This window comes from Spermophilus citellus, assembly GCF_964194105.1.
Source record: "Spermophilus citellus genome assembly, chromosome: 1".
NCBI classification, from domain to species: Eukaryota; Metazoa; Chordata; class Mammalia; order Rodentia; family Sciuridae; genus Spermophilus; species Spermophilus citellus.
In genome coordinates this window covers 46556790-46573093 of record NC_138182.1, presented here as the reverse complement: position 1 = coordinate 46573093, position 16304 = coordinate 46556790, and the positions used below count along the sequence as shown (strand labels likewise).

The 16304-nt window shown below is 32.7% G+C and overlaps 1 protein-coding gene across 1 annotated transcript in view; it reads right to left on the bottom strand.

Moving 5' to 3' along the window:
* Positions 1-16304, bottom strand: part of VWA8 (von Willebrand factor A domain containing 8) — a 425268-nt gene that overhangs the window by 186294 nt on the left and 222670 nt on the right. The window contains exons 22-24 of the mRNA XM_081281141.1: positions 4773-4848; positions 2723-2858; positions 64-183 (exon numbers count right to left, since the gene is read on the bottom strand). Coding sequence (XP_081137267.1) covers positions 64-183; positions 2723-2858; positions 4773-4848 — 332 coding nt within the window. The remainder of the gene's footprint in view (positions 1-63; positions 184-2722; positions 2859-4772; positions 4849-16304) is intronic.

Sequence of the window (16304 nt, the reverse complement as noted above, 5' to 3'; positions counted from 1 at the left end):
TAACATTGTTATTGTTAATATTATTGTTAATGTGATTGTTATTATCAGCATTACTGTTTTTACCTAAGGTGCCAAAGAAATCATTGCCTAAGAAAGGAAATCCAGGTCTGTTGGCTAGAACAATCATCCTAAAGTCAGGATGAATCACTATAACATTTTCTCGTCCATCCACATTGGCAGAATCTGAAAAACAAAATTTCCATTTATTCTTTATTGATATTTAATAATTTTTAAGAATGTCAAGTTACTGACTTTAACACAAGTAGTCATAGTGACAACTGAATTGCAGAAAAAACTTGCTTGAAAAAGTTTGCTCAAGAACAGAATATTGATAAATATACTAAACTCTACAAGAACTTGCATATTTATGTAAATGTGCAACATACATCAAAAAGCAAATATATCCATACACTGTCTTATAATACTGGCTTGAGATATCATTATTCTTGAAACAAATAAAAAAATAAAAATTTATAATGAGCTACAAGGAATACCCAAGGCTAAAATCCAACAATCTTTACTTTTTATCAGCTGCATCCCTTTGCACAAAGCCTTAGAGTATGCAGCTTAAGATATCATTCTTGTTTAGGTCACATGCCCTACAACATAACTACATAAAATAGAGGTCTCAAAAACTGCCAATTCATTAGTAAAAAGCTGACTTGTGGGGCTGGAGTTGTGGCTCAGTGATAGAGCTCCCGTTTTGCATGTGTGAGGGACTGGGTTCAACTGACCCTCAGCACCACATAAAGATAAATAATTAAAATAAAGGTACTGCATCCATTTACAACTAAAAAAAATTAAAAACCCAGCTGACTTGTTTCCAATTAGGGAATTGTTTTATGCACGTGTTTATGGCATTAAAGGAACTAAATATTACAATCTCCTGGTTGGTGCACATTCCAGATAATGTCTGAGCTGCTAGTAAGAGCTTTATTATGGTTATTTTAAGAAGAACCACTTACCATCTAGGTTTATGTAAACTCTAGCCTTAGGCTGTCCACCTTTAAAACATGATGGTTATGACACACCTGGAGTTTTGAGATGAGTCTGTAAGAACCTATACTTATAATCATTTATGATACCAAACAATAATCTTTCAATGTGTCATATATGCATGTGCTAATACAACCTATAGTTTTTTTTTAACATTTATCCCGATTAATTTTAGTAAAGAAAACCAGAGGAGTATGGAGCCATAGGCAAAGTTTAATTATTCAATTAAAAGAAATATGATAATAAAAATAGAGAACGTTTTTTAAAAGCAAGGAAAATGAAAAAAGACAGGACTGGAATTGATGGTTCATGAAGCTCCATTAAAAGAGCTTCAGGTGCCTTTATTTAAAATATCATCTACATGGCTGGGGGTGTACCTCAGCGAAAAAACCCATGCTTAACGTAAGGCTCTGAGTCTAGTGCCCAGCACCAAAAAAGCAAAACAAACAAAATATAACAAAATAACAACAATAACAAATTCTAGTCATGAACAATCATGCTTGAGTTTGGAAATTATTTTGCCTATCTACTTGTCGGTTATCCTTCAAAAATATATCAGAAAATGTAGAGGGTTGCCAGGAAATAATCACTCTTTAACTATGATTTTGTTTTAGAAAATCTTTCTTCCTATTTTAGTATCCTTGAGATACCTCTAAAAAGAGTCGGCAGAATTCCAATCCTGAGAGTCTGAAAAGATGTTAAGAGAGAATATTCAGACTAACACAAATTCTTATTTTTTTCATGAAACTTAGTGTAAAATTAAAATAATAGAATGCTATTATTAGTCTGAACTGAGGTTCAATATGGCAACCTTACAATGGTAATGTCCAGGAGGAACACTTCTATGATGGTCATCTTGTATCTTTTGAATGGGGTCTTCTTTACACTATCTTCAAATACTGCAGACTTTAGTTATCCTAATTTGTTTGGTTACTAGGCTATTGGATATGTATTTTCAATGGCTAGTCTTTTCAGGAGGCAAAAATTTAAAATTAAAAGCTAGAAAATATTCTCACATCGTGTTAAACAAACTTAATATTCTCTGTAGGTTAAATAAACTGATAAGATTTATCCTTCATTTTTTCCTAACAATAACAAAAAGGGTATGTGAGTAGGAACAAGAAGAAGACAATCCAAAATAGAGGAGAACTACTTCCTGCTAAAGAAGAGTGTGTACCTAATGTGTGTGTGTGTGTGTGTGTGTGTGTGTGTATATAAATACACAAATACATAATAAGTATTTTATGTGTGTGTATATGTACATGTATAAGTCTAGCAAATTTTCTAATTATATTGAGCTAATAATAAAATAAGTCTTAAAATTCCAGATATTAAAGAAAATAAATAACACAAATAATGGAGAAATGAATTGATAAAGTATATATTAGTATTCTCAGGGTAGAAAAATATGACACTTATTTGTCCTAATATTACCACAGAAATTTTCAAAAATGCTTTCCTGGCTATAAAAAATAAAACTGGGGACTCAGAATAAGCTCAGTGGTAGAATATGTGCTTAGCATGCAATAGGCCTTGGGTTCAATCCCCAGCACCTTCTCCCACAAAAAAGTAAAACTTATAAAGCTAGACTTAAATGTTACTTTTTATAAATAATTACCAACATTGACAATTTAATTTATATTGAAATTATGCCTACTGCTTGAGTCCATACCAGAGATATAAAAATTACAGATATGACAGTAAACATTGCAGTTTTAATACTCACTTGCTACAATGCGTCTTCCATCTGCTAGAATCATTTCTCCATTTTCTACTAAAGTTTTCAAAATACAAGTGACATTTGTTGGGGCTTTGTCTGCTTCATCTATAACCAGAACATGACCCATCTTTATTGCTTTAACCTTCGAAGACAGAAAACTTATCATAAACAAACACAAATAAATAAAAGTAAGCATTATTAAAGCTTCATCACTTAGTGCTTTGTATTTATAATAGCTAGTATTAAGTTATGGCTACACACAACCATACACACTCAAAATCTGCAGCACAGCTAAAAACAAAATTTATGTATCTCCACCAGAATCTTCACATAGTCACTATTTTACTGACTTCACAGGAATCCTTTCATTTACCTTCATTTTAGAATTATTCCTATGATAATGATACCAAATAATATTTCATACCTAGAATAGGGGAGATGTACAACAAGTATAATAAATAGAGAAATCAAAGTGCCATAGAATTTAAGAGGAGTTGAGACACCATAAGCAATTGTATCAGAATATTGCATTTGTTCTAGCTCTTAAAAAGAGTGTAATATTTTAATATTGTAATAGATCAGAATGCATGGTGCTGGAGATGTGGTATTCAAAACAAAAAAGCAAACCAATGGTCAAACTCCTGGAGCATATTTATTGAAGAGTGAATATGAGTAGTTTATATTAACTGAAATAGAAATCAAATCTAAGAAAAGAGAAAAAAGGCACTAGAAGAGTAGATTTGGTTTCTACTACTAAGGAATTTGTTTGCCAGACCAATAAATACATACTTTCCCTCATTAAATAATGGGATATAATTTAATATTTGTGAGTTCACACATGTTGGAAAAAAAACTGTAGAGCTACACTTTAGGATATTTAATCTGGCAGCCACATGCAGAATAAACTAAAAGGGGATTACTGTAACAATTTGTTTAAAAGAGTTTGTTTGGGAACCTGATTGTGCATCAGCATTAGAAAACAGAAATAAAAAGTGTTAGACTAATCTGAGGAGTTCAGCAGAGGTAGAAACTATAGGTTGGGCAACCATTTGAATAGTAAGAGGGGAAAAGAAAAATAAGAGTCCTAGGACTTGAGTGACTGTGTGAATGGTGACATCATTAAATAAAGATAAAAGCTAAAAACTCTTAAAACTCTTTCCCCCTGGGGGAGTAGGAGAAAATGCTCAATGAATTTAAATGTAAAGACTGTTTTTAAATAGCAAGAAATATAACATTATGAACTATAAGTTTTTCTGACTGCACAATTGTGATGAATGATTTTAAGGAAATAACACATCATTAAATAGGTGGTTTCTTTTACCACAAATATTTTATAAAGAATTGATGAGAGATTAAAAAAACCATTAAGGGTTATAAGTAAATTTTAGGGTACAAAAAGAAAACATGGAGCTTTTATCCTCAACCCCATCTCTGCACAGATAAAAGGAAAGTTAGGCCCAACCCAAATGACTTCAGGCAGGAGATCCTAGACTCACATCTCTGGGTCTGGGCCACAGAGGTCCCATGATGGCTTACTGGTGTTGCAGTTGTGCAGGAGTTTGCTGCACAGGGTCACATGCTTGGCAGGCTGGGATTTCCCTGGGTCTCAAATGGGAAGCTGAGGACTGGATCCCCCCAGCTTCCTAAAACACTGATATTTGATTAGATAAAACCACTTTATTAGAATAAACCACCAAAAGAAAAAAAAAAACTTTTCTAGAAATATTACCTGATTTCAAACTATACATGTTTGGAAACAATAGCAACCTTAAAAAAATTTTTAGAAGAGAAATCAGTAAAGGACTTTTGTCATTCCCTAAATTTATGACTCTCTCTCTCCCCACCCCTTCTCTCTGAAAAGAGAACATAATTTTAGAAATAATATTTCCCAATAATTTATATTTAAATATCTGTCCCTAAAATAACACCTGAACAAGTGCATTCTAGTTAGTCTAAAAAACATTAGAATCTATGGGAGATTTCTCTACTTATTCAAAGGATGAAACACAGCTATCATTTAAAATATTTAAAATATTCATATGATTGGATTACTAACCAAAGGTGAGTCTTCATACACAATCAGTCCATCTTTAACTGAAGGCTGAAGAGTAAGTGTTTGTACTGTGGTGTCCCTAAGGTGAAACCAACATGTTTTATAGTTAATAAGGAAATAAACCAATGTTTGATTACAAATAAAATACCACACGAGAGAAGTTCTTTTAAAATTTTGTTTCACCATCCTGCTTTTCTGAATAAAAATAAAAATAACAAGTGAAATTTCATCCAGCAATGGTATGTTGTTAAATTAATATAAATTACAAGGGTTTGGGAATTAATCTAGGTTTATAGATTAATCAGGTTCTTCTTTTTCTTTTCTCCTTTATGATCATTTCATATCTCAGAATTACCTCATGAGGATGAAATAGAGAAATTTCAAAAAATGTTTTATATTATATATAATATTTATGTTACTTAGAAGTAATCTCAGCCAGGTGCAGTGGTGCATGCTATAATCCCAGCAATCCAGAGGCCAAGGCAGGAGGATCACAAGATGGAGGCCAGCCTGGGCAACTTCACAAGACCCTGTCTCAAAATTTAAAAATAAAATTTAAATGTAGCTACACTTGGGTTCATTCCCAGCACAGAAAAAAAAAATTATAATAATAGGATGGGCAAGTTTGGTAATAATTGGCATGTTGACATGGTCAAATAAATAAAGCGAGTCTACAAATTATATGATATAGCCCAATTAGCTATCACTAGGTACTAAAGCATGACTCACACCACTTCCAAGAACACTGAAGAATTACTTAATTGGATTTTAAAATTTTTACTGGGTTTACAGCAATCCAATTTATTTTCTTAAGCCACTTTTTCCTATTTATCAAATTCTCCTTTAATTGAGAATCTTCAAAAGTATTGATAGTGAGTTATCTTGGTGTTGTAAGCCTCTTTCCTGATGAGATATAAGGTCTGTATTACTTATGGATATTTTTGTTAAACATGCACAGAAGCTGTAGGTATTAGGCAGGTTCAAAGACTTGAGGGGATCAATTTAATATCATCTCCTTCTATATATACTGTATTTTTAAAAAATAAAATACTACGGCCAGCTGGATTAAGTCTCAGAGAATTAGAACTACTATTAAAATGTGAATGTGAGTAATGCCTTTCTTTGGAATGGTTCAAAGTTGTCTTTTCAAATGACCCTACCATTTAGTTAAAATAAAATGTGAAGTTGAAATTGTATGTGTAAGACATTACTTGGAATGTGAACTTCAAAACTTGGTGCTATAATATGCATGTGAAACTCACGCCCAAATGCCAAATTTTACTACCATCTGTGAAAATTGTAAAATGTGTATCTATTTTTTTAAAAAAGTAATATCACATATCAATCAAAACCAAAGCAAATTTAACATAGCACTCAAATTTTTTTTTAAAGCAAAACAAATTCAATTGAAATTAGTTAATTGCTTTGAGAGGCAGTTGGGGTAGCCGAAAGAGGACTCTAGAGTCAGAATAATTAGTAAATTTTCCTTCTGGCTACTTGTTAGTAATATGATCTTGGGTAGGTAATAAGATCTGCCCAGAAAAATTGCTGAAGGAATGCTTGGAAAGTCTGTGGCATAGTATGTGGAAGACAGCAGGAGTATAATAACATGCCAGCTTTAGTCATTGGTTGTTATTGTTATGGCTCTTGAAGTGACTGAGATTTCCTGGCCCAACTTCTACTTGATCTTTAGGCTTTTAGTATTAACAATACTTCTTCAAAGTCTCTTCCCTGACTCTTTGAAGACCAGAGTATGTGCTCTTGTTGTGTATTCCCTTTGACCCTTGATCTCTCCTATCTCAATCCTTAATATACTATATTGCAATTATTTATTTCAAGATTTATTTTTCTACACTGGTTAGAAGATCTAAAATATAGAACATCTATATTATCCCACTTCTGTCCCCAGTATCTAGATGTCTGTCTTATGAAAGGAATTAAATAAATATTTGCTGAACAAATAAAATAAAATATGGTAAAAAGTAAAAAAATGAAACCTTACATTTTGATTTATACTGCAGAATACAAATTTATTGGATGATGAAACTTTAAAAAAAAACATAAAATCTGGAACCCACTCTAGTAAATGTTGGGTTATATTAAGGCTGACTCTCTTAGAGGAAAGGAAGGGTCCTAATTCACCTCTATTAGAAAGCACAGCAATGTTCAGAAGGTATACTTGGGTTTGATCAGCCATGGAACTGAGAGTAGATGCTTTAATGTCTATCCTATCCTCCAGCTGAGTTGAATTTTAGACTTACTAATGTAGTGGGTAACTATTTTTTTTTTTTTTAACCAGGGATTGAATCTAGGGGAACTTAACCACTGAGCCACATCTCCAGCCCTTTTCATTCTACTTTTAAAATTTTGAGACACGGTCTCACTAAGCTGCTTAGGGCCTCACTAAATTGCTGAGGCTGGCTCTGAACAGGTGATCCTCCTGCCTCACTGTCCTGAGCGCTGGGATTACAGATATGTCCCACCACACCTGGCTAGTGGGTATTTTTCACGTCAAAGTCCTTAATTATCAGGACCTACTTTGGTATGTTGACAATATAATTATTGACATTTACAATTTCCAGATTACCTGCTTTGTTTATACCTAGCTTGAAAGGATTTTTCCTCTAACTTGAACAAATGGTGATTGGTTTCTTTTGTTTATTCTCTTGGGATCTGGCCTACTGCTATTCCTGAACCTTCTTCCAAGCTGCTAACCTCATGACACCAGCCCTTAGGGTACTTAGCACCTGTCCCCATGATATACTGCTTCATACACTTTACCAAAAATCCATTCCAAAGAATTATTCTTTTATCGTCCCTAAAAAATCAAATTAAAATATATCTAAAATAAAGCCCTGGGAAATGTTAAGGAAAGTGAAAATATGTTGTGACAATTTATTGGTATTTATCAACTTTGGTATGGATTAAATATTTCTAGGACAATGTTATGATATACAAGCATCCATTTTCTGTACACTAATATTTATAAATTTACTGTTGGACATCCTGTATACTGCCTTTTGTTAACATATTAACTTTTAGAGTTTTGAACTAATGAAGAATAGAGCTTAATTAACTCACTTAAATTCACTGTTAATATTCTAGCAATGGAGAAGGGGGTGGGTAATGAAAGGAAAAAGATGTGTTCACACAGATTTTTATAGCAATATAGTGAATTTCTCACCTCAATTCTCATATATTTAATGGGTAACAACATGATGCCTTCCAGGACCAAAAAAGAAAAAGAAACTCTCGCATCGTTGTCAGTAGGAAGGAAATTCAGTATTACATTAATAATTATAGTGCTTTACAGCAGATTAAGAACAGTAAATTCAAGCTTAATTCTAATTTTAAAGAGGCAAATGAAACTGCTCTATAACACTTGGATTCTGATAGCATACGACTTGTCAAATTAGATTTCTCAAAAGACTTTTGTGCTAGAAATAAAAACCATATGTTTGAGGGAACAAGCACAAATCAGATGATTTCCATAAAAGACTAAAATGAAGATAAATACAAATAGGAAACATGGTTTTCAGTGGAAAAGTCAGCAAGAAAGAGGAACTTATGGAATAAGAGTGGATTTGTTCTCTTCTTATTACTGATCATTTCATCTGGCACATCAAAGAAAAAGCAGACTAGTAACATATGTGAAATGATACTGAGCTTAAAATTGGTTGGCTTGCATTTTGGATAGTTACCCTGATTATATAAGGGTGAAAAACAATATACTACCTTCTGCATAGTATATAATACAAGAATAAAGACATCCTATAAACTATAAACTTCAACTTAATAAGGGATTAGGTGTTTACTGTTGTTGTAGATAGCATATGCATAGACTCTTAAAGACACTGTGATAATTCTTTTTAAAAAGCATTTCATTAAAATCATTGTTTTGCATTCATCAGCATCTTTAATAAAATATATTAATTCTCCACACAAAAAGCAATGACCTTAAGAAAATATTTTACTGCAAATTTTAATTCTATTTTGACTTGTTTCTCTCAAAAACATCTTTGAAATGCTGGCTAATAAAAATTTAGTCAATAATTTCAATTAAACTAAGGAGAAAAAAAGTTGAAACACACCTTTGTCATATTATTTTCAGCCTAAGGTTTAATAAAGAGATGGTTTTCAGTTACCAGTACTACTCGATGAATTAATTAGCCAATAGTTGACATTTAAGTTATTATCAATTGTTCCTATTTCTTATGGTATTACAAACTACAGATGTCCATCAATTAAAGCCTGTGTCAATAAAGGACTGCTCAAAGAAATATCACATTAAACTCAAAAAGCTAAACACCCAAAAAACAAATAACCAAATCAATAAATGGGCCAAGGAACTGAACAGATACTTCTCAGAAGATGATGTACAATCAATCAACAAATACATGAAAAAATGTACACTAGCAATTAGAGAAATGCAAATCAAAACCATTCTAAGATTTCATCTCACTCCAGTCAGAAAGGCAGCTATTAGGTATACAACCAACAATAAGTGTTGGCGAGGATGTGGGGGGAAAGGTACTCTCATATACTGCTGGTGGGACTGCAAATTGGTGCAGCCAATATGGAAAGTAGTATGAGATTTCTTGGAAAATTGGGAATGGAACCACCATTTGATCCAGCTGTCCCTCTCCTCAGTCATCTATACCCAAAGGACTTAAAAACAGCACACTACAGGGACACAGCCACATCAATGTTTATAACAGCACAATTCATAATAGCTAAACTGTGGAACCAATCTAAATGCCCTTCAATAGATGAATGGATAAAAATGTCACATATATACACAATGGAATATTACTCAGCAATAAAATAGAATTAAATCATGGCATCTGCAGATAAATGGATGGAATTTGAGAAGATAATGCTAAGTGAAGTTAGCCAATCCCCAAAAACCAAATGACAAATGTTTTCTTTGATATAAGGAGGCTGATTCAGAATGGGATAGGGAGCAGGAGCATGAGAGAAATAGACGACCTCTAGTATATAGGGTAGAGGGGTTGGAGGGGAAGGAAGGGGGCATGGGATAATTAATGATGGTTCACTGCTAACCAAAGTACATGTATGAAGACATGAATTGGTGTGAATATACTATATATACACCAAGAGATATGAAAAATAATGCTCTATGTATGTAATAAGAATTGTAATGCATTCTGCTGTCATATATAAATAAAAATTTGCATAATAAAAAAAGAAATGTCACATTAAACTCTATTTTCCTTTTAACCTTGTGATTTTAATTTTTTTTAAATTGGAGTTACTGATGTTCAATAGTAACTCATAATGATTCCAGATGCAATTAAAGTATGTAAAGACCAAGTTTTTGTTAAAATAAGGAAATAAAATTAGCCTCTAGAGAGCAAGCACAATCTGTTCTGAAATGTTGCTTGTAAAGTTACTTTAAACTAATATCTTCTAATTTACGAAGGAGGAAAAGTTGTCAAAAGAGTGTTTATTTTGAATATTATATTTTAATGAGTTATATTTTAATAGATGGATGTTTTTATTTCTTTTAGGAAGGAAATTAATAGATAAACTTAAGAGTAAAGGAAGAAGGAAGATACAAGAGTTTCAAATAGCCAACAAAAATCTCCTTTATAATCTTCATTAAAATAAAGATGGCTATACGAGCACTCCATTCAATAATGAATCAAACATGAGAAAAGACAGAAGAATATAGATCAAAAGAGGCACCAGATATTTGCTTATTATTTTAAACAAATGGGTGATTATAAAAATAGAACTAAATGATACTTTTAGCGAATAAGATATAAGCATAATATATCTTATTATTGGGAAGTAAATACTTCTTATTGAGTAGTAAATACTTATCGAGAAGTAATATTGTCAAAAAGTAGTTTTTCAAATGAAGAAGAGTTCATGACATCATCAAAATATTGTTTTAACAATGAGTTTAATAAGTTGAAATAAATGTAAAGAACACTAATAATCATTAATAAAACAGTGAGTGGTACTTAAGACAAAGGTGATGCAAACAAGTTTAATAATTAATTATTTACAAACATTCTGGTTTCTGTGCTGAATAGGGACACATAACACTACCCTCTACCTGCAAATGACAAATTGATTTTCCCGAAAACAGGAAGAAACTTCCTTAGAACCTCAAACAGATACAATCCTTGTTATGAGCAGTGCTGCCAACCAACTCAAAAAAAAGAAGACACAAAATAAGACTATGGTTACTGTCATGTTAGTTAAAAAACCAGCAGTGGGCTAAATGTGAATACTTTTGGTTTGATCAATCACTTACCCTCTCAAAGCCCAAGAGCTCACCTCTACCAAGGGAAATAACATAGAATATATGAGAGAATATTATGGTGAAAAGTAAGAAACATAAAAGGAAAAGGAAAAGAATGAAAGGGAAAAAGAGTATATACATATGCAGTGCTTTGAATGTCTTGAATGCTTTGAGGAAAAAGTTCTTTTAGAAAGATAAGCAAAATATTTTTTTTCTGGTAAAGTGCCTGAAAAAACTCCAGCTTTTAAAAAAGTTGTTTTGGAGACACATAGTAGTTTATTTAGTAGTCAATCACTCATCGCTAACAAGACAAAATGCAAAAAATCCTAACAAACTACAAAGGAAAGAAAGATGTTAGAGGATAATATTTATGGAAGGAAGTCTACTGGGATGCAACACTTTGCAGTTCAGAGGTAGGTTGTTGCTGGGAAAGCAGGTAGAAATTAGCTACAGCAAAACAATCACCAGCTAATCATTTCAAAACATGCTTAGTTTTCAAAATCTATTTATCTCTACTATGTCTCCTTAGGACTATTTTATTAACACTATTTTAAAAGAAATTCAATATTCAAAGCCATGATGATAAATCTTTTCTTGAATTTCTCTGAAAATCTTATCAGTTATTAAGTTTTTAGAAATAAAACAAATCTACTAAAATGGTAAAAATAAAATTGTACTTTTTATTGTTACTCTGAAAACTAGCTTTCTGCTGGGTTAAGTTTCAGGGACTCAATATGATCTAATTTCTTTGAAGGAACTTTTCTATTTTCCAGAAAAAAATAAAAGGCAGTTTATAGGTCCTTTATCTGAATAGAAAAATGAGTATTTTAATTAGTTTTTAAAAGAGAATAGAAGAATAAATACAGAAATACAAAGTTGTGTACACAGAGGCAATCAAAGGTGAGTTTGATGAATATTTTGTCCTTTGAATACATCTTTTTTGGGGGCTGGGTGGGGAGGATTGCCAGGGATTGAACCTAGAAGCACTCCACTACTGAACCACATCCCCAGCCCTATTTTATTTTATTATTTGTATTTTTATTTAGAGATGGTCTCGTTGAGTCAGATGCTTAGGGTTTCGCCATTGCTGAGGCTGGCTTTGAACTTGCGATCCCTCTGCCTCAGCTTCCTGAGCAACTAGGATTACAAGTGTGCACCACCACACCTGGCTGGATAAATCCTTATTAGAAAATATACTACATAATAACTTATAAATTGAGTAACGAAATAAAAATGTAATAAAACATAAAAATTAGTAAATGACCATTTTTCATATCATGATATTCCAGTCTTTCATTAAACAAATAATATTGAACATATATTAATGGGGATTGCTTTAGATACTGGAGGACTATCTGTGAACAAAACAGGTAAAAATTCCTTCCTGCAATGAACTTACATTCATATAGCATTTAAAGGAACTTATCATGTTAATAACATATTACTTTGAATTACAGAATGAACTATATTTTGCATATTAAGTACTAAAAGATATTTTACAACAGGCAATGAAATTGAAAGAATAAAATTAAAACACATTTTTTAAACATTCTTTTAGTTGTAGATGGACACCATATCTTTGTTTTATTTATTTATTTTTTTATGTGGTGCTGAGGATCGAACCCAGCGCCTCATGCATGAGAGGCAAGCTCTCAACTACTGAGATGCAACCCCAGCCCAAAATTAAAACACATTTTTAATCATTAAGACAAATAATACATGATCCTGCTGCCATTAATGTCTACCAGAAGAGGAGTGCTCTCCACAAAGCTAGTTAAGCATGTCTCTTGGTTAATAACCCAATATATATATTTGGTGTAATACATATTGACTAAAACTTACAATATAAGTTGAATTTTTACATAATATCATTTGATATACTATAATCCATTCTTTTATCTTCATTTGCTTGTTTATCAACCTGGAAAAATTTACAATGCTATGGTTTTAAATTAACCAGACTTTAGCCACCCCAGTTAAATAAAAACAGTGTATAAATAAGTGAGTACTTTTTTTTTTTTACAAAATCTATAAAGAAAATGTGGCTTTAATTTTTTATAATTTTCCTATTAGGTTTTTATAACAGATTCTCTCTTTTTTCAGATTTATTTTTTAAATTAAATTATTTATTCTAATTTGTTATACATAATGGCAGAATGCAATTCATTTCATATTATACATATAGAGCACAATTTTTCAAGTCATTGATTGCACACAAAGTATTTTCACACCATTCGTGTCTTCATACATGTACTTAGGGTAATGATGTCTAACTCATTCCACCATCATTCCTACTCCATTGCCCCCTTCCTTCCTCTCTCTCCCCTTTTCCCTATCTAAAGTTCCTCCATTCCTCCCATGTTCCCCCCACCATTGCCATTATGAGTCAGCATTCTCATATCAAAGAAAACATTTGCCCTTTGGTTTTTTGGGATTGGCTTACTTCACTTCATATTATATTCTCCAATTCCATCCATTTACCTGCAAATGCCATGATTTTATTCTCTTTTAATAATGAGTAATGTTCCATTGTGTATATAACCAAAATTTTCTTATCCATTCATCTACTGAAGGGTGTCTGGGTTGGTTCTGCAATTTAGCTATTGTGATTTGTGCTGCTATAAACATTGATATGGCTGTGTCCCTGTAGTATGCTGTTTTTAAGTCCTTTGGGTATAAACCAAAGAGTGGGACAGCTGGATCAAATGGTGGTTCCATTCCAAGTTTTCCAAAGAATCTCCATACTGCTTTCCAGATTAACTGCACCAATTTGCAGTCCCACCAGCAATGTATGGTGTGCCTGTTTCCCCACATCCTTGCCAACACTTATTGTTTGTATTCTTGATAGCTGCCATTCTGACTGCAGTGAGATGAAATCTTAGAGTGGTTTTGATTTGCATTTCTCTAATTGCTAGAAATGTTGAACATTTTTTCATATGTTTGTTGATTGATTGTATATCCTCTTCTGAAAAGTGTCTTTTCAGTTCCTTAGCCCATTTATTGATTGAGTTATTTGGTTTTTTGGTGTTAAGGTTTTTGAGTGCTTTATATATCCTAGAGATTAGTGCTCTACCTGATATGCTTGTGGTAAATAAAGATTTGCTCCATTCTGTAGACTCTCTATTCACCTCACTGATTGCTTCTTTTGATGAGAAGCTTTTTAGCTTTTAGTTTTTTTTTTTTTAAGATTCTCTTTTAAAACAGAACTACTGCATCATAGGAAAGACAATATATGCTGCTTTTAGCACCAAAATTTAGAGTTCACTTCAATCCTAGTATCTCTTCAAGACTAATTTTAATCAAAGAAGGAAAGGTACATGGGTTGGGATTGTGGCTTGCGGTACAGCGCTTGCCTAGCACTTGTGAGGTCCTCAGCACCACATAAAAATAAATAAATAAAGGTATTGTGTCCAACTACATATTTAAAAATATATATTAAAAAAAGAAAAGTTACAGCTATGTGAGGAATTAGAAGGCAGAGAACTAAAGCAGGCCCTAAACACATTTCCTTGTCATCTTGCATTTTACCTTAAAATTTGATGTAGGTTTTGAAAGCTATTCCATAATATATCCAATTTGTTTCAATATAAAAACATTTAAGTCACCACTGAGGATACAGCAACAAGAAGCTGTGGTTGTGAGCCAACACCTTCTGGAAACTTGATTGAACTGAAGATAGCTGACACTGCATAGAAAGTTCAGCATCTGGATGCTTTTCCTGTTCTGGTATCTATCACATTATTTCATGAACCCTGATTAGATGAGCGGTTATACACAGCAATCATTTTTCATTGATTTATGAACTATGTCAGGGTAATCACTGTGGCCAGTCTCCAGAATAATGCGAAAAGATGGTATGTGCAGCATTTTCTGACTTCTGGTAGACATTTCAACAACTGCACCTTTTAAAGTTTTCACATAGTTTATGTCATACTAAGACGGAAAAGTTCTCTTATCTCCTGAGCCATCTCTTATAATATCTCAGAATGAACCTAAGGATATTGTTCATTTGTCCTGTTCTCTTGTTTGAATTTAGGTATTACTGCTGTTCATTTAAGTAAACCAGAACATCTTTAAAACCACTCCAAAAAAGAGGTAAAGAAGTAAGAAGTACTTAATATATTGATGAAACAAATAAGGCATGTTTATAGGGGCAAGAAACAAGAAATAGTTTACTGCGCAATGCTATTGAAATACCAGTTCTCTCAATGAGGCCTTCCCTGGCCAATCTATTCAAAATTGTTAGCCCCTGGCTCCATTCATGCTTTATTTTTTTAAATCAATATCTGACATAGGCCATATTTCATTCTCTCTCTCTCTTGCCAGCAACTAGAGCATAACATGAATGTTGCTTTTGTTCCCTGGTCAATCACTCAAGCTTAGAAAAGTAACCAGAGTATAGTAGATATTTAATAATGCTGCTCAGATGGGTGCATTTCAGTCCCTTCAATCATATACCCTAAGGCCAAACTGTGTTATTAAAAGTTCCTTAAGCATCAAGTATATCTTTCCTCTTTTCTGAAGTTTTTTCTTCCTTTTTCTCATTGCCTGACATACTTATAAGGTCCATTCCTTTTATGCTCAGATCAAATGTTCCTGACTCTTAGAAGCACCCCTTACTTTTCACTTCTACCCTACCAGTTGAACTAATAATTGTTCCATAGAAAGTACTCTACACTTAAGATGAACTTTAGCTGTTCATATGATTGTCTCTCTTGCTAGGCATAGCTGTTATAGACAAGAGTACAATAACATAATTTTTTATGCACCTAGTACCTATCACCATGTTGTGTACCTTGTAGGCAGCAAAAAATGTTTGCTCAAAGAAGGAATGAATGCATGAGTGTATTAAATAAACATTAATTATGTACTTCTAATGTATAAAGCAGATTATTAGGCACAAAGTATTATACATGAATAATACAGAGACTGCTCTTCAGGAAGTACACATGACAGATAGGGAGATAGATATAAGATAATTAAATCTAGTTCATGTCAGAAGTGATACGGGTTATAAAAACAAAGATATCAAAATAAAGTTCAATGTGAACTCAGAGGAGACAGTAACCAATTCTGACCGAAGAAGACATGATTCTAACAATAAAATCTGATTTTATCTGCCAGTGATGCGTAGAAGATACATCCAGGCAGAGCATCAGTCAAATGTGGAGCAGTCTGGAGATACAAGAGAAGTTTTAGGGAACATCTAGTTACCCAACATGTCTAGAACATAGTTATGTGAAGGGGAGAGAGCTGGATAG